Genomic DNA, 18,327 nt, shown 5'->3' with positions numbered 1-18,327 from the left:
GCTGCAGATACAAAAATAAAGAAGAATGTTCTCACAGACTTAACATTCTAGTGGAGAAAACAAAAATAAACAAATCCTCAAATAAGAAAAATATCAGATAGGTCCGCTACAGCAATTAAAATAGGCTGGTGTGAGAGCAACAGGCTGTCTATTTTGGGGTGCATGATTAGGGAATGACAGAATTTTTTTGGAAAAATCAGCCTCCTGGAAGCTTTTGAGTGTTGAGGTGCCTGAGGGGCCTTGAGCCAGGTTGGTTCTACTTCTGGAACATGCTGGGTTCGGATGCAACTGTAGCACTGTCCACTCTAGCTAAGTGATGGTGCTCCCCAATCAATCTCTCCCTAATGCCTAGCTCAGACAACAGGAGGAAATTAGAACCTCAGAAAGAGAAATGCAAGACCTTCTCTAACCTCCCATCCAAAGTGGGGAGCCCAGTCTAGTAATGGCTGCCTAACATCCTCCAGCAGGGGGCGTGCGTCTCCCATGGCTCTGTGGCATGGCATAGAGGGTGCCTAGCTCCTGATCCACCCCTTTCACTATGTCATTGTGGAAAAATACCGGCTTTGTCCAAAATGAATGTATTTACCCTGCCGGGGATTACACTGCCTGCCTGTTGCCAATCTCTAAAATAAAGGGCTCTTTCTTCACCCCGTATTTTAGTCTCAGTGTCTCAATTCCCAAATCCCTGTGGCTTGTCATTGTCTTGTCTCTTCCCTTTTTACCGCCTGAGTGTGTGCAGTGACATTAAGGAGCTCTTCAGAGTGATGTTTCAATTGAAGCTGATGAGGAGGAAATGACAGGTCACCGTGAGGGAAGGAGAGAGATAATTTTTTGAATAAGTCATTCTGTCTTGGGTTTTCCTGACTCAGCCAGAGGCTGACTGAACAGGAAGCTGCTTGCAAGCCCACAGCAACATCACAATTTGTCTCTGCTCTGTTTATCTATAGGTGCAGTCACTGAACGAGCAATATCTATGGGATGGAACACAGACCAAATCAGAGAATCATCAATGACTATTGGAGGGCCAGGGGCCCCCAAAGACAGGGTCATGGTCTTCCACTCGCTGGAGGAAGCAGGACAAGAGAGGAGCCCTCTAGTAATACTCTCATCATCCTGCCTTGTGACTCCTGGCTCACGCTCCTCTGCTAGACACTGGGTCTTTCGGGGCATGAGCTCTGCCTTTTTCTCACCGTCCCCACTGCCTGGCCCAGGATGGGCTCTCCTCCCAGCCACCCACTCTGGTCTGGGCCACCATCCTTTCTCTTTTGATCACTGCAGTCATCTCCTAACCGCTCTCCTCCCCCTGCAGTCTCTTCTCAACGCAGTGGCCAGACGGATGCAGTTAGAACGTAATTGAGTTGCACCATTTCTATACCCCAAATCCTGCACTGACCAAACTACGACAGAAATGATGAGATAGTGAGGGAAATGTTGAACACAAAATGAATGCCTGAGGAAACTTTTTGATAGATTTAGGTGGGGTGATGGCATTATGGTTTTGTTTCTCTTAAGATTTCTTATCTTTTAACATACGTGCTGAAATATTTTGGGACACAATGATGTGATGATGTTTGGGATTACTTCAGACTAACCCAGTGGTGGGTGGAGGTAGGTGTTGGTATAAATGAAACAAATTGGCCAATGACTTGTTAAGTGTTGAAGTGGGTTTTTGGTATATATGGGTTTATTTCACTATTCTTTCTACTTTTGAATATGTTTAATTTTTTTCATAATAAAACATTTTTGAAAACATTTCATAGCCCTACATTTCACTCATAGTAAAAGGCCAAATCCTCCCAATGGCCCACAAGGCCTGACATGAACTGGCTCCCCGTTTCTTTGACTTAACCTCCTCCTGTGGCCACCTGCTCGCTCCAGCCACACAGGTCTCTGCTCAGTCACACCAAGTAGGGGCCTGCCCCAGGACCTTGACTCCAGCTGTTTCCTACCTGTTATGCTCTCTCCTCAGCTGTCAGTTTGGCCAACTGTCAACTGGAGGAGCTGTCAGTCCCTCACCTCCCGAGAGCCTGCTCAAATATGACTTTCTCAATGGGGCTGTCCTGCATCGTCTATTTAAGTACTAATTGTTATGTGTCTTTTCCCTTGCCTGCCAGAATGTACAGATCATGAGGGCAGGGATCTTTATTCTTCTCACTGAAGGATTCTCTTTCCTGGAGCAATGCTCAGCACCCAGTAGACACTGAAGAAATATTTGTTGAATGGACAAATTTGTGGAAGGAAGGAAAGGCGACAAGAGAAGGGGCAGGGATGAGAGCAGGGCTAGTTAAAGAAAACAGCAAAGATAAGAAAGAAAGAAAAAAAAGCAAAAAACGAAAAGGAAGAGGGACTGGTGCAGGGTCCCCAGTAAGATGTTGGCAGAGATTAAGTAGAAGCCATGATTCTGATCACCGTGAGAGGAGAGAGATAATTTTTTAAATAAGTCATTCTGTATGGGGTTTTCCTGACTCAGCCAGAGGCTGACTGAACAGGAAGCTGCTTGCAAGCTGGGGAGGAGAGAGTCCAGATAAAAGCCTATGGGCATGAGAAAGTGCCCAGAGGCAGGACATCCTCTCCAGGGGGGCACTTCCTGATCTGAATTACTCTCTTCAGCCCTCCCATCAATTCCTGCTGAAATCCACCCCCTCCTGCAAGGCCACCTCCCCCGTTCCCAGCCCCGACTCCCCCTTTCCTCTGAACACCCAGAGTCTTTATCACTGAGGCATCTGGGTCATCTGTTCATGTCTCAAGTCCCCTGGGCTGTGAGCTCCTGGTGGTTCAGACTTTAATCTCTTCAGAGAGTCCCAAAGCGTTTAGCAGAGTGCCTGTGCATCCTAAGAGCACAGCATGAGCTTTGTTGACAGACTGACGCGTGGAAGGAAAGAAGGGAGGAAAGAAGAAGAAGTCAGGCTGTAGGGACACACAGTCCTAGGGTACACCCCTGAGAGGCCACTGGTGGCTGTTACAGCAGAGCCTGCCCTTCATCTGTGCACTGTTGTGAGGTCTGGTACTCGGTGGGAGCTGAAAAGCTCAATAAATACCATCCCTTCCCCAGACCTCCCCTCCCCTCCACCTGTCTGCTTCTCTGGGTCCCCTTATTTCATTCCTCAACTCTCCAGTCTTGGTGAATTTGTCCAATTCCCAAAACCTCTGGCCAGTGTTAAGGTTGGACCAGGCCAAGCCCCCACTGCACAGGTGGCTGACATTACTCTCAGGGGTAAAAGGCATTTCTGAGGACGACAACAGCTGTCCCCGGGGAACATGTGAACACTTCTCAGGGTGCCAAAAAGTCATGGCCAAGGAAGCGTGGGCCTCGAGAAGCAAGCTCCAAGCAAGAAATGTCCCCTCCCCCCTTAATAAGAATAATTAGATAAATATGTAGATAAATAAAACAATATTCTCAGTCATCTCTGTATCAAGAGACCCACTTACATCTAATACTATATTAGGAAAAGTAATACTTGCAGCAATTCAATGCAAGATGAAATAAGGTTTACCTAAACATCAATTATATAACGTACAAAGATTGTTGTTTTCTCTTAAGACTGTGCATGAGCACGCTGGGAGAATGAGAACGTGACAGCTGCCACAACTCGCTGTCCACCAAGGGCCAAGCCCCATACTGGGCACTTCTCACAACAACTCAACCGGTGGTGATGCTTTACCACTGTCACAAAGTAAACAAGCTCAGAGAGGCTAGGCGACTTAAAGTCACACAGCTGATGAGAAGAGGAGCTGAGCTTCAAACCCAGGTGCATCTGGCTGCAAAGTCCAGGATCCTTGTGCTATACAGAGGAGAAGGCAACCTGACTTTCAGCCATCTGACAGGGAAACTGAGACCTGGGCTGGTGATGCCGAAAGGGAGGTGACATATCCAAGGTCTCCTGGGGGATAAGTGACTTCCCGCTCTCCCACCCAGCCCTCCTTCATGACACCCTTCCACATCTCAAAAATAAGCTTTCAAAATAAGTTCCTTGCAGAATCTTGAGGGTTCAAGATGGCTATAGGACGCAGAGGTGTTTGAAAATCAAAGAAGGAAGCTCACTGGTGGGTAAGGACAGGCTGGACTCTGTGCTGAGTCATAAAAGGTCACTCAATTTCAGGATTGAGGATATAAAGTGTGATCAGAGGGTAGATCCAACCCCTTAGATAGAGTGAATCCATGGCAAATCTGTGACACCATCCACTTCACTGAACTACAGAATGTCTAAGCTAAGAGAGGCCATAAATGGGACTGGGTCAGCCTCTGCCAGATGCCAGGACCCCCATTTCCACCCATCTGTCAGTGGTCACCTGGCATCTGAACCAAAATCTCCAGGGGAAGTGAGCTCACTACCTCCAGGGGCTCCCCAACCCATCTTTGGATGGTTGTGCCCCTTGGACAGTTCTCTATGTGAACTAGTAAAAGATGCTACAAGCTCAAGGACTAGAAGTCAGCAAATGTGAGCTGAGTCTCTACTCTGTGCCAGGCACCCTGCTGAGAACTGGGGACACAGAGTTGAGGCTCAGTTCCAGTCTGCTGTGGGGGTACCAAGGAGGGCACTTAACCCAGGTGTGCTTCTACACTCTTCTGTCTTGAAACACATGGCATTGTGTCAGGAGCTGTGCTTACTGGTGAATTAAAACCATAAGGTGTGCACGATCTGGATAAGAAGACAGCTGCTTAATTAAATTAAATTAATTTAAATCAAATTAAATGGAATACCATGAGATATTATGATATTCATTAATAATATGGATACTTAGATTAAAGGAGTTAATAGCCTCTTGGCAGATTTCTGTCCTTTCGTCCCTATTTTTTCTTTTTCTTTCCTCAAAACTTAGCTCAAACATCATCTCTTTCAAGATACACTGGCTGACCCCCAGGTTGGGTCAGTTGCCCCTTCTCTGTGTCCTCTCAGCACTGGCCTTTCTTCTACAGGGGCTCTGATCACATAGGGGTGTGAGTTTCTATATACATGACTCATGGCAGACAGCAGACTCATCTCCATGTCCCCAGGACCCAACTCAAGGCTAAACACATAGTAGGTCCTCAACCATGTTTGATGAACTAAATCTAACCCTTCAATCTTCTTCCAATATTCATTTCAAGCTAAAGAGGCTGGCATCATATCCTCTGTTCGAGCTTCTAAAATGGGGGCCAGTGTGGGTGAGTCAGGGCATCAGAAAGGAAAGACAGTTTACTTACTTGGACACCTTGCAAACCAGGAGGTCCGTCCTTGCCTTCTAGACCTGTCAGACCCTTTAGGAGGGGGAGAAAGGAGAAAAAAAGAGACAACGGTAAATACAGGGTTCAACACCACAAATTATACTTTGCTCTCTCACTCTCATTGGGTAGGAAAATACCATCCCATTTCAATGGAGAAACTGAGAGCTCAGGAGGGAAAAAACATCTCATTCCTCAAATCTATCACAATTAAAACACGTGCACATATCTGATCTAATCAAGTATATTTAACAACAAAAATGTAGAAACATCATTCACACTTTAAAGGTGAACACAGTAAGGATCAAATGCTTTGTGTTAGTGCTTTGCATAAAGCACACACAAAAGAAGTGTCTGGAACCCAAGTGTACTCAGCTCTAAAGCCAGTGCCATTTCCCCTGTATCTTGCTGGCTCAGCAGGAACTGGCTTGGGTTATCTGACTCTTGGTCAACAGTGATATGAAAAATATGACAGTCTGGATAAATAAGTGAAATTGTCTAAGCAAGATCAGTTTCAATTAGACGAGGAACATTGATACAGGAAGAGGTCATACTGACCTAATTCAAATCCTGCCCCCCAACCCTCCACCATGGATCTGCTGCATGACCTCAGACAAGTCGCTTGGCATCCTCGAACCTCAGTTAGCTCATCTCTGAAGTGAGGATAATATACCTACCTGCTGAGTGGTTGTGATGACCACATGAAGAATGGATACAAAAGCCCTGACACAGCATCCGGACCTCCTGACAGCACCCTGATTTATACCCGAATGATGGCACCCAGAATAAGGCCCAGAATGTGAATGGGCAAATGAAACCCTTGGCTTTAGCTGTGACTCAACACCAACTTTCTGGGTGGATTTTGGCCAAAAACTCCCTCTCAGCACTTTAATTTCCTCATCTTCAATAAATATTTTTATCATACAAATAGCTACTACTGCCATGCCAAATTTTGCATAATTAAGTGACAGAACTGTATTTAGATCCAATGTCTTTTCTCTTAATAACACCATGGAAATGAATACATGAATGGACAAACTACAGTAATTAAAGGTTTAAATCTCTCTTCCTCACAAAGATTATTCTGTTGAGCTTGGGGTAGACAGAGAGGGAAGACCCTGCAGAAGTGAGATTTCTTTAAGCATCAAGAAACACCTGGCATTTGATCTGCCCAGCTGGCCCTTCTTTATTACGCTCAACCAGACATTGATAAAACCACCAGAGCCAGTTTCATCCTGGGGAAAGGAGGAAAGATGCACGCCTCCCCGACAACTCCAGCATTTGGATGCAGAATGCTGCACTCTGTTTCCATTTTAGAGAATGAGATACATTTTCCTCTCTCTGGGATGGCTAAACACAAACTCAAAATTTTCCATTCTCAACAGAAGTCACTGAAGCCAGCTTCTCAATTTGATTCAATCCAATGAATATTTAGGGAGCAACTGCTCTGTAGAAGGCCCTGGGCTAGGTGCTGCTGGGGATTCAAAAAAAGACAGAAATGGTAATTGATATTGTTACTGGGCTTAATAAGGCTTCATAGAGCACTGCTTTGTACATTAACTCATTTAACCTTCACAGCACGTTTATGCAGGAGATGATGATGATGATGATTTCCAAGAAAACAATGAAGCAAAAGAGGATTAGAGAGGTTAAGTCATGTTATCAAAGACACAAAGCTACTTGGTGGAAGAATTGGGACATGAAACCAGATGTTCTGGCTTCCAATCCCAGGCATCTTCTATGGCCATATTGCTCTTTATGGGCTCACACTGCAATCTGGCCCCTCTTGAATACTTGTTGTGGGGCCACTCCTCTACAAGTATGTATTAAGTTCCCACCACGTGATAAAAGTTGTGCATTTAGAGATGGGAGAGAGATTGACCCTGGCCTTAAGAATCTTACAGTCCTGGTTTCTCATCACTCTTACCCCCTTTTAACAAGATCTTTAGGTAAGCTTTTCAGTTTTTGAACATCTGAGATAATTTCATCACCAGCACCATGTATTGTATTAAACCCCATTCTATCAAGAGCATCTAGCCTAGAAAACATCTTCAGGACCCTGGACAGCTCCACTGGACTGCCATGTTGAGAGTCATATACAATGGGCAGCAGGAAAAACACATGCAGGGAATTCTCATTAAACATCTAGAGATCACAATTACTTCTTTTTTTCCCATCACTCCTTCATTAAACTACGGGAGCAGTCCATGTGTTTTCATCCCTTAATCTCCATCCTTAATATTTTGCTTGATATAAAGTAGGTGTTAACAAATGTTTGAGGTTTCTTCCTTCTCTCCCTCCTTCATTTATCATAACAATATTTGCATAAAGGGGGAGGACTGCCCATTATTTCATCCTAGATCCCAGAGTGACAGGTCAAGAAGGCAGCCTCACGATTAAGCAGGGCTAGGCATTATTAGCTTCTTATTCCTTAGTGGAAGTCATGAAGTAAAGTAATTCTCCCTTACACATCTCAGAGGAAGTATCACTGCATTGAGCACTCAGAGATGAAAAGAGCATGGGCTTGACAGACAGATCTGGGATCAAAGCTCATGTTTTCTTTTGTTTTTGTTTTTGTTTTTTTGCTGAGGAAGATTAGCTCTGAGCCAACATCTGTTGCCATTCTTCCTCTTTTTTTTTTTGTTTGAGGAAGATTAGCCCTGAGCTAATATCTGTGCAAATCCTCCTCTATTTTATACGTGGATCACTGCCACAGCATGGCTGATGAGTGGTATAGGTCTGTGCCCAGGATCCAAACTCACAAAACCAGGCCACCAAAGTGGACCGCACCAAACTTAACCACTATGCCACTGGGCCGGCCCCTCAAAGTTCAGTTTTGCTTCTTAATAGTTGTGTGACTCTGTGAGAGACACTCAGTATCTCTGTACACATGACTTCATTGGTAAAAGAAAAAGAATGACACCTCACCCTTGCAGCTTAATACACATATATTTGCATATAAAATATACTATTGTATAGATATTCAGTACTTGTCAATTATGGATCTGAAATATATATGTATAGAGAGCTAATATTGAAAGCATCCTGCATTACCTGCATTATCTACTTTAAATCTCTCAACAGTTCTAACAATGGCAGAGAGCTCTGGAAACTGAGCCTTAGAGAGGTTAAACAAGACTCTAAGTTATAGAGGCAGAAGGTAGCTTTTCTGACCCAAACTCTTTGATATGAACTTGTTCTAATTATGCTAGAATTAAACATCATCTAAGTTTCTTCTAGTTTTACCCCAGCAAAAACATATACATTTATCCTAATGAGGACTAGGCCCTGATGGCTTAATATAAATCTGATTTATGGATGGTTCAAAATGAGTTGCCTTAGTTCCTTCAATAAAATACAATAACTTGAAAGATGCACCAGCATGTTGCCAGGAGGAGCACGGTTAAATCACTGACCTGTGGGATTTACTATAGTCTTATTGTTATCTTAATATCTGAACTCACATCACAAAATGATCACAGAGCCCCTTTGAATGGCCTCTCTCCAAATGGTTATTTACACATCATTAGATTCTTAACAGAGGGAGAAACCAGAGGCTGAAGTGTTCTGAGCCACTGCAAAGTCTGTATCAATCAGAAACATGGGAAAAGCAAATGTGCACTGGAAATGACTCGATAGGTATTGAAGTGTCCAATGTCTTTCTTTCATTTTATCTGAAAGGAAACTGAACCACCAGACTGAGCACCAGAAACCCCAATCATGGCCTGTTTGGACTGGGGGCTCTGAAGGCAGGCTTCAGTTTCCAGTTCCACACTCAGTAACTGCATGATCTGTGGCCAATAATTTCAGTCTTCAAGGTTCCATTTCCTCCTGTGCAAAATGGTGACAGCCCCACCACCTATCACTCAAGGTGATGGGATGAGCTCCTGAAATAACGCAGTGCTCAGTAACGAGAATGGGTATTATTTTACAGATCTAGAGGTGTCCAGAGCGGACCCTGGGCTGGGGACGGATGCCTTACCGGAGCTCCTGGAGGCCCAGGTGGGCCCTGGTGACCTCGTGGTCCTGGCGCTCCCTGGTAACACAAGCCAAATACGCATTAGCCATGACACCCCTTCCATATGACCAGGGCCACCACCACCTATGACCCTTTACTGACTCAGAGATTTCTTCCAGAGTTCCCAACAGGAACCTAGAGACACAGAGTGGGCATTTGCATTCCTGGCAGAAAGTCAACTTGACACATCTCTGAAAGGCTCCATCTGAGCTCAACAAGCAGTTTCCAACCCATGGCTGTGGGATTTCCATTTCTGCTACCACCCAAAGCCCCACAGTGGGAGGACCGATGTTTTCCTTACCTGCTCGCCTTTCAGGCCTTCTCTCTGCACCTGAGAGACAAACCAGGGATCAGCAAAGGTGGTGGCATTTTCTCAATACTCAACCTCTCTTGGTTCCATTAAGGGTATTCACACAGCATGCCGTGATGCAGCAATTTCTGACATTTCTTTGATTTTATCCCGTTTTTAGTTTGAAAGCCTTGTATCCAGCTTGTGTCATCAGAAAAGTTCTGCCTCATTCTTAGAGGCAAGGACTCTTCCAACTATCCAATTCTATCTGTGTATGAGTCCATGATTCCAACCACTGTTGACTATACCACTTACCACAGAGCCTGGTGCACCAGGAGGTCCTGCAGGCCCCACGTCACCCTGCATAGAAATGACAAACATTTCAACAGAGGGCACTTTTTGCCACTTTCTTCCGCTGTTCCCCATCCCTTTGAGGTCTTTGCTTATTCGTGCAAGTCCACGGGACCACTTCCTCCTCTGTGATCCACCACACATCGTCATCGTGCCTGGTCTTTCTCCCTCCCCGTGATGGTCTCCAATTTTCCACATCTAATTCTTATCTCTGCATCAAGATCGTAGGAGCCTTGTTTTCTCTTTTGGCACATCCAGCCCAGTGCCTATATCTGGTTGGTGCTTTCACAACTATTTTCTGTTTGAGCAGCCCTTGGTCGACTATTCAGTGAGCACCTGCTTGTACCAGGCACTGTGTTAGGCACAGCAAGAGCAGCGATTATACCTTATGGCTTATCCTTTGTGCCAAGTCCACGGTGCAGCACATGGTCAGTGTTCAATAAATATTTATCAAATAAATAACTAACACAAATGCTGTGATGATCCCCATCCATTTTCAACAAGTCATGATGTACACAAAACTTGTTTTGTGTCTCCTTCTCCAGTACCTCCGTGTCACCCAGGCCATGATGGCTGTGGCTGGATCAGATTTCCCAGGGTGTGAGCTACATGTTCGTTCTACATGAGGCATATTTGTTCTACATGAGGCTAAAACAAGGACACTACTTGTAGCCAATGACCCCACATAGGCTTGAGGACATAACTTTTCATTTTCCCTATAGGCTAGGTCAGAGAGCATGGGAAGCATTCAAAAGCTACTGTTGAAAAAGCTGGCAAAAAATGAAGGAGTCACTGAATAAATATTAATCTATTAAATCCTTTTAGGATCTATTAAATCCTAAGGCTAAGGAGTAAGAATGAATGACTCGAGGCACATCTGTCATTCTTCACTGCATTTGAGGTTCTATTATATGGACAGGGCATGTTTTCTCTGACACCAAAACTGATACAGTTCCAACTCCACCGTCCCCCCTGCTGCCCAAGACTTGGAAAAATTACACAGCATCAAGTGTTTTTCTAAAATCTCAATTAGTAATGCTTCTTTAACAGACTTTATCTTTTAAAGTGCTTTCAGCTGCACAGCAAAATTGAGTGGAAGGTACAGAGTTAGTAACAAGTGTCAAGTTTCTTTGCTGTACCTTCCTTTTTGTCTCTCACGTATAATAATTGAGTCCTGCCTCAGAAAATTTTTTTCTCCATAACGCCATAACCCACATACACACTCACATGCACACATAAACGTGCATGTACACACACACACACACTCACACATGCATTTTTTACCATTCTATAACCTCTCCAGACACTTCTATAACATGTGCATAGGACAATCTCCATGCACTCAGAACCCAGCCCAGATATCTCTGCATTTCTCCATAAGCATTCTCCAACTCCCCCAAGTGGAATTATTTTTCCCTATACTCCCACAAACCTTATTAACATTTTGGTAACATACGATTGTTAGAAGACATTCTGAACTATACTGTAATTTTTTTGTGTGGCTATCTTGAATATATATAAATATATGTATACATAAATTTATATATATAAATGAGAGAGAGAATAAGAGTGGTATATGTGGCTGAATAAGGAATCTTTTGAGCTTCATAACTGGATCTCCCTTCTTTTATTTACACTATGCCTAACTAAGACATTTACTTTTGTTGTTTTTATTGTTATATTTATAATCATTATTATTACACTACAAAAAGTGAACTTTGATAGTTATGAAATCAATTAATCAATATGTTTTCTCATTTGCATAGACAATTTCACAGAATATGAGATCAAATATCCTGACATATTAAATCGTTATTAAGGAAAACCAAGATCCTACAGTTTACGCATAATAATTGTGTATATAAGGCTAATAGATAGCAGAGCCTTTCTAGCTGCCAGGCCTTGTTCTAAGGACTTGACATAGATTAAATCTTTTCCCCTCCAATGCTATCTTTCCAATCTTAGAGATGAGAACACTGAGGCACAGAGATGTTTAGTAACTTGTCCAAGGTCAAAAAGCTAGTAATACAACCAACAGTCTGTCCTTGAATCATTTTCTTTCCACTATGTGGGTGACACATGTTTGCAATGATCAATTTTAGCCACTGTGGTAGTCAGCCTCTAAGGTGGCCTCCAGTAGCCCTGCCTCTTGGCATTCAACCCTTGTGTAGGGACCTTGCACAGTGTACCAGCGTTAGTCTACGTGACCAATAGCATACAGCAGAAGTGATGGTGTGTGGCTTCCAAGATGAAGTTATAAAAATGACTGTGGCTTCCATTTTGGCCTGCCCCCACCCCTGACCTCAGATCACTCACTATTCACTCTAGGGTGAGCAATTTCCACTTCTGTGGGCAGCACTACAGAGTGGCCCATGTAACAAGGAAGTAAAGCTCTGGCCAAGAGCCGTCAAGGAACCAAGGCCTGCCAAAGACCACGTGAGCGAACTTGAAAGTGGATTCTTTGGATGCAATACCCACAGCCTGGCTGACAGCTTCACTACAACCTCATGGAAGACCTTGAGCCACAACAATCCAGCCATGCTGTCCCTAGGTTCCTCGCCCTCTAAAACTATATGAGACCATTTGATTGCTGTTCTATACTTCTAAGGTTCAGGATGATTTGTTACACAGCAATAGATAACTAATACAACCATGAAGTCAATCCAGTAAAACTCTTAATATGGTGCATCCCATGATATTCAGATCTGTGGTACATCACTGTGTAGGCAGGTAAATCTACAGGCCTTCATCTGTAGCCACTGTGGGGTCTTGAACAAGACACTCTACTTTTCTGGGCCTCTGTTCTCTCATCTGTAAAGTGAGGGGGTTTAAAAAGATCAGCTCTATGGTTCCAATAACCTTCTCAAATCGCAAAACATCTAAGATTTGTCTCAATGATGCTCTCTCAGAACATGAGCATCACTGGTTTCTTGATTGCTCCAAAGAATGCCCCAAATCATACCATCACCGTTGACTTTGTCTTCCTAATTCTGCTGCATTCATCATGATAAGCAATGATAACTCAGCTGTTTCTCAAAAAGGAGGGGCCAAAAAATCTACAAATGAGGTAGAAGGTTGGAATTTATAATAAATATAGGCACAGACACACGGGCAGTAGCAGGAAAGAGTTGTCACCTAGATCCAAACTTCAAAGATCATTCCCTCTTAGTAACTTGAAATAAATACTTATTTTAGGATATAGCATCCCCTGTCAAGGAACGGCAAGAATATATTAAAATCTTGACACCAGGAAAATGTAACAATGTAAATCTCAACTCTAAAAATACTCAGAAGGAGAGAGAATAATTAACTCAGCTAGAATTGAAGCCCAAGTGAGCAAGCTTGGAAGACATCAACATTCTCCAGCCGCCACTCCTAAGCTGAGGTTTTTTTCAGCCTGAAGCTCTATTTATTTATTTATAACGTACACCCCGTCTGCTTCTATAAAGAGTCAGAACAGCGTTTCCTTTTTCCTTTCTTTTCAGCATAAGCTGGGAACTAGTCTGAGTCAGGCAGTGCCCTTCATCTGAGCTCTGCAGTGAGACGCTGAGTAGAAGTCTCACTCATCTTGGTTTACCTGGATTCCTCCTGCTCCCCCTTCTCTCTCCCTGGCTATTCTCAAATCCATGTCTGATGTCTTCCCTAAGGGCCTGCCAAAGAATCTGGAAGAAAACAATTCTCTTGCACTCAAACGCAGGGCTGTAGCTTACCAGCCCTCCCATTACAATCCAGAATACATCACACCATCTTAGTTTCCCTCTGCTCCCCTGAGTGCCTAGGAAGGGTATTATCTTCACATACATTTTCATCATACTTCACAATTTGCAAAGAATTTTTACATGCAGCTCTTTCTGTTGAGATACAGAAATTCTGAGCAGCAAATGTACTGAGTTAAGCCTTGTAGAGAAAATGTTCTAAAAGAGATGACCAGTATGATAAGATACAAACTTTAATTTGTTTATGAAAGATCTAGTACATTTTCAGGATTATTATTCTGCTAAAAAAAACCACATTTTTAAAATGTTGCAGAGGAGAGAGAAGGAGAAAAAGAGGAAGAGGGAAAGGATTTTTTAAAGATTATTTTTTGTATTTATTCATAGCCTTCCTTAGTCCAAAAAGCAATTTAAGTAGCAAAATATTTTAATATGTCTGGATAGTATAGAATAGGAGGCTTTTTTGGGTGTTCTTAAATGGATTTTTATTCCTAAAAGTATAAAAATATTTTAAATACAATAAGCAGAAATTTCTTGTGAGTGGAGTTCCTGACACACAACTCACCACTTTTGTCTGCACTTTGTTCCAAGAACTCTAGCCTGCTCCCCCCAACACCCGGGCCCTGATTTGTTCAGGCAGAAGCTCACACACCTGCTTCCCACAGCCCAGAGCCACCCTTCACCCCAGGGTCTGGCTTACCTTCTCTCCCTGGGGCCCCACCGCACCTGGAGGGCCAGGTCTTCCCTGGAGACGAGAAAGACAAGGTGGACCATCAGTGGCAGTGAGGAGAGAAGGAAGAGGTTGAGGGCATTGCAGCTCCAAAGCTGTAATTTGCCTTCTCCTCAGAAGACACAGGTCCCCTTAGACCAGACTTCCTGGACTGTGCTCACTGCTAGAAAGTTCTTCCTCAACTAACCTAAATGCCACATCTTCATGTGGTCCCCTTTGGACTCATGCTAGTACTGCAGTGCGGAGAATGCATTCTGGGCAAGCCAAGGACTGTTACCTGATGGACATGAGGGACACATCAGAGAGAATCTGGTCAAGAGGCAAGAAGCAGACAACCAAGATCTGCCTCGGGCCTGGGGAACATGGAAGGCCAGGTTTAGTGGTGTCTTACAGAATTTGTAGAAGGTGCTGAAGCCTGGAGAAGTCTCCAGGGCTGAGGGAGGAGGGAAAGGGCAGCCTGGACTCTGGACCAGGACAAGTTAATGTGGCACAAAAACCAAGATCCCAGAGGGCTGGTGTAGGAGATGCTGAGAACTTGCCCTCCTCCTCTTCAGTGTCCCCCCACGGATGGCTTCCAAGAGTGGCTGGTGGAGATCCTGGGCATTTAAAGCTCCCACTGGTGTTGCAAGTGAGGAGGGGCCCAGGAGCCACCCCACCCTGGGGGCCCTCTGTGATCTCCTCACAGAAATGAGGAGGAATCCGGAAGGCAATTGGGCAATCAGTGTGCATCCCCATTGACGAGTGGTTTTCGTAAGAATTCATCCTAAAGGCATAATTAGAGATACACTCAAAGATGTGTATGCAAGCACTTGCACCTCCCTTTTACTAGAAATAGCAAAGATTAGACAGAACCTAAATGTCCCCTAATAGGAGAAGACCCTCCTTGTGGCTCACTGTTCCTCCACTTCTTAAACCGTCATCTGCTGCCTTCACACCATCAGTATTTTATCTATTTGCTGGTTTATTGTTTTGCGACCATCTCCAGTGGGAAGGTGTCTTTTCTTTTTGACCATCACCAGGTGGGTATTTCCAATGATAAGAGCCAGCCCTGGCACAGAGGCGGCCACAATGAATATTTTCAAGCAATAAAAACAAATAAATTATGGCACATTCACACCATAGAATATTAAATGTTCATTTGGTTCATGCCCTCTGTGAATATTTATAAAAATGATTACATGTTTATGACACAATGTTAATGGAAGAGGGCAAGATAAAAAAGTATGATTCCAATTTGTTAAATGACAATATATATAAATCGAGATATTATTTTGGGGTTATGGGATTAACTATATTCAATTTATATTAATATAGTATATTTAAATTAATAATTTATTGCAATGAATTCATATATTGAATATAATTAATTTATACAGTTAAATTAATAAGTTAATTTTAATTATAAGTTAATATTAATATAAATGCATTAAGTGACTGATTGATGTGTTAAATTATATTATATAAATAAGTATTTTCCTAATTCTCTTCAATGCAAATGTGTGATTTTAGGTTTTATTTAGTTTTAAACATTTAAATATTTAAATTTAGTTACTTTTTGGATAATACGTTCACGTGGTTCAAAACTTAAGTGCATAAAAATTTCCTTCCTATTGCATTCCCCAGTCACTGAGGGTCCTCTTCCAGGAGAAACCAAGAAAGCAAGTTTCTAGTTTCTTGACCATCCCTCTAAGGATAGGCCATGTCTATATGTCATAGAAGCATTTTTTCCACAACATTCTACACTTTCTTTTATTTTCCACTTAACAATATATCTTACAAGCCATTCATATCAGTACATCAGGAGTTTCTCCACTAATTTCCATGGCTTCACATTATTCCCCTGCATCAATGCACCTGGTTTATTCAACTAGTTCTGTATTGATGAGCATTTGGATTGTGTGTAGTCTTTTACTCTCGCAGAAAAGATTGCAATGAAACCATCACTTTGAACATGTACATGTCTTTATGGCCTTTACAACACAAGTCGTATTACTGAGGTTGGAATGGATTTGAAGTGGTGTGTTCTCTAGGATCCCTCCACTTTGGCGTTGGAGGAGCTCATACGTGACCATAATCTGGGGGCTGGTCACTAAGCCTCCTGGAGCCTCCAGCTGAGCAGGATGGAGGCCAAGGTACCCAGGCCCTACAGAGCTTTATGTCAGGCCCCAGCCATCCTTGTCCTCCCAGAAGACTCAGCTCACCAGCACCAATGCCCACCTACCTGCTCTCCTGTCTCTCCAGGCTTCCCAGGGAATCCATCCAGGCCTCGCTCCCCCTGCAAAAGAATGAAAATGAACAAATAAAGAAAGAACTGGCAAGTGATCACCAGGCAGCAGCCAAGTGGACGTCCCTGTGGCTGATGTCATGAAAAGGAAAGGCAAGCAACGACCCTTAGTGCCAAATCGTGCTCAGGTCCACTCTCCATCGGGCACCTTCAGATACAGCAGAGCCAACCACACACATATAACAGCCTAGAGTTTATGAGTATTGGGGGTCAAGTAGCATAGGTTAAAGGTCAGAGAAAACGGATTCCTATCTCTGCTTTTCATTTCCCAAATCTGTGATCAACGGAAGGCCATGTAGCCTCTTTGAACCACACAGTCTCCTCATCTCATGAGTCTTCATGGGGGTCAAATACAGTAATGGGTTCATGGGGTTTGTAATGCAGTTCATGAAACTGTGGGCACATTCTATTCCTCATTCATTCACCCAGTAACTGTATGAACATCCACCATGTTCCCAGTGCTTGGACTAGACCTAAGAGTTAATTGTTGGCTGATGGTAGGCCATCACCCACGAAGCCATCCAACGTCCACCCATCTGCTTACATTCAGGCAGAGCTGGATTTGAGTCTCTCATTAGCTGTGGAATCTTGGGCAAGTCACTTCACCTCTCTGAGACAGTTTCTATTGATTGCGTTTCATGGGGATGATAATAATCCCCTCCTCGAAAGACATCTATGACTAGGGAGTGAGATAAGCTATCTAAGACACCTGCTTATGGAAGGTGGTGAGTAAGAACCAGTGCTCTTCTCCCAGTCATGCACTGGGAGCCAAAGCCATAGATCCTGGGTGTTCCCCTCATGAGTCAACTCCTCATGTCTAGTGTTCTCTGCTGGCGTCCTTCTCCCAGCTGAGCCCTAAGGACTCCGTCGATGGAGAAAGGTGACTTCAAAAAGCGGGTTCAGACTAATATTAACGTCTAGTACATGGCACTCCAGCAGCCCCAGCTTCCTTCTTTGACTTCCTCAAGTAGAGCAACTTCTTTCTTGTTTCCCCATGCTGTGCTTGGTGTTCCCTCAGCACCCTTCGGGGCTCACTTATATGTCACCTCCTTGGCCTTTTAATCTAAATTACATGCCCACTTCCTCTCCATCATAGTCTCAGATTTGTCTCCCTCACAGCTCTTAATTCAATTTGCACTTATTACCCATGTCACTATCCTTCTCTAGCACTAGGACATGATGTGTGTTCACCCTTTCATTATCGTGTCTCTGGCGTCCAGCCCAGATACTCACAGCGTGGCCCCCAGGTGACATTTACTAGGCAACTGGAAGACTACACATGAAAATTATTTTGAACTCTCCTTCTATTTCTCTATAACTTTACTCCTTAAGCTGTTATTTCTTTCTTTTTCTTAAGGTCGGTGCCTATCTTCCAGGATGTTCTTTTTCTTTGAACGAATGAAGATCCTTGGTTTTCTGATCTTTTTTGCTGTGCCTGTCTTGGGTTGCCTGCCTGTGGATATCGATTCTATTTACTGCAGCCCACCACTGGTGATGGCAGGGTAAGGTGGAACTTCTGACAGGTGGGACGCATCAGTAGTTTTTCTTCTCGGTGTGGATGCTCCCATTCCTTCTGGGGGTTGCTGGCTACCAGGGAAATGGTTCTCTCTCTCAGTCTGGAGGCAAATACCGATGCTTTCCACTGGCCAGTTCAAGCAGAGGTCAGGGGAGGAGCTGCCCAATTTAGCTGCTCCAAGTGCAGGGCCCAATTAACCACTAACAAGTGCCCCAGGATCCCC

General features: G+C 43.7%; 1 protein-coding gene across 2 annotated transcripts in view; it reads right to left on the bottom strand.

Annotated features, from left to right (window-relative positions):
• COL22A1 (collagen type XXII alpha 1 chain) overlaps positions 1-18,327 on the bottom strand; it is a 263,198-nt gene that overhangs the window by 142,303 nt on the left and 102,568 nt on the right. For both annotated transcript variants that reach the window (XM_004431045.3, XM_087447112.1), the window contains exons 16-21: positions 16,526-16,579; positions 14,275-14,319; positions 9,826-9,870; positions 9,523-9,552; positions 9,186-9,239; positions 5,186-5,239 (exon numbers count right to left, since the gene is read on the bottom strand). In XM_004431045.3, the coding sequence (XP_004431102.2) occupies positions 5,186-5,239; positions 9,186-9,239; positions 9,523-9,552; positions 9,826-9,870; positions 14,275-14,319; positions 16,526-16,579 (282 nt within the window). The remainder of the gene's footprint in view (positions 1-5,185; positions 5,240-9,185; positions 9,240-9,522; positions 9,553-9,825; positions 9,871-14,274; positions 14,320-16,525; positions 16,580-18,327) is intronic.

The sequence above is a fragment of the Ceratotherium simum genome, chromosome 23 (genome assembly GCF_057802395.1).
Source record: "Ceratotherium simum simum isolate JZ-2026a chromosome 23, ASM5780239v1, whole genome shotgun sequence".
Lineage (NCBI taxonomy): Eukaryota > Metazoa > Chordata > Mammalia > Perissodactyla > Rhinocerotidae > Ceratotherium > Ceratotherium simum.
Note: the sequence above shows the minus strand (reverse complement) of the source record. Positions and strands in the feature narration are given on the sequence as shown.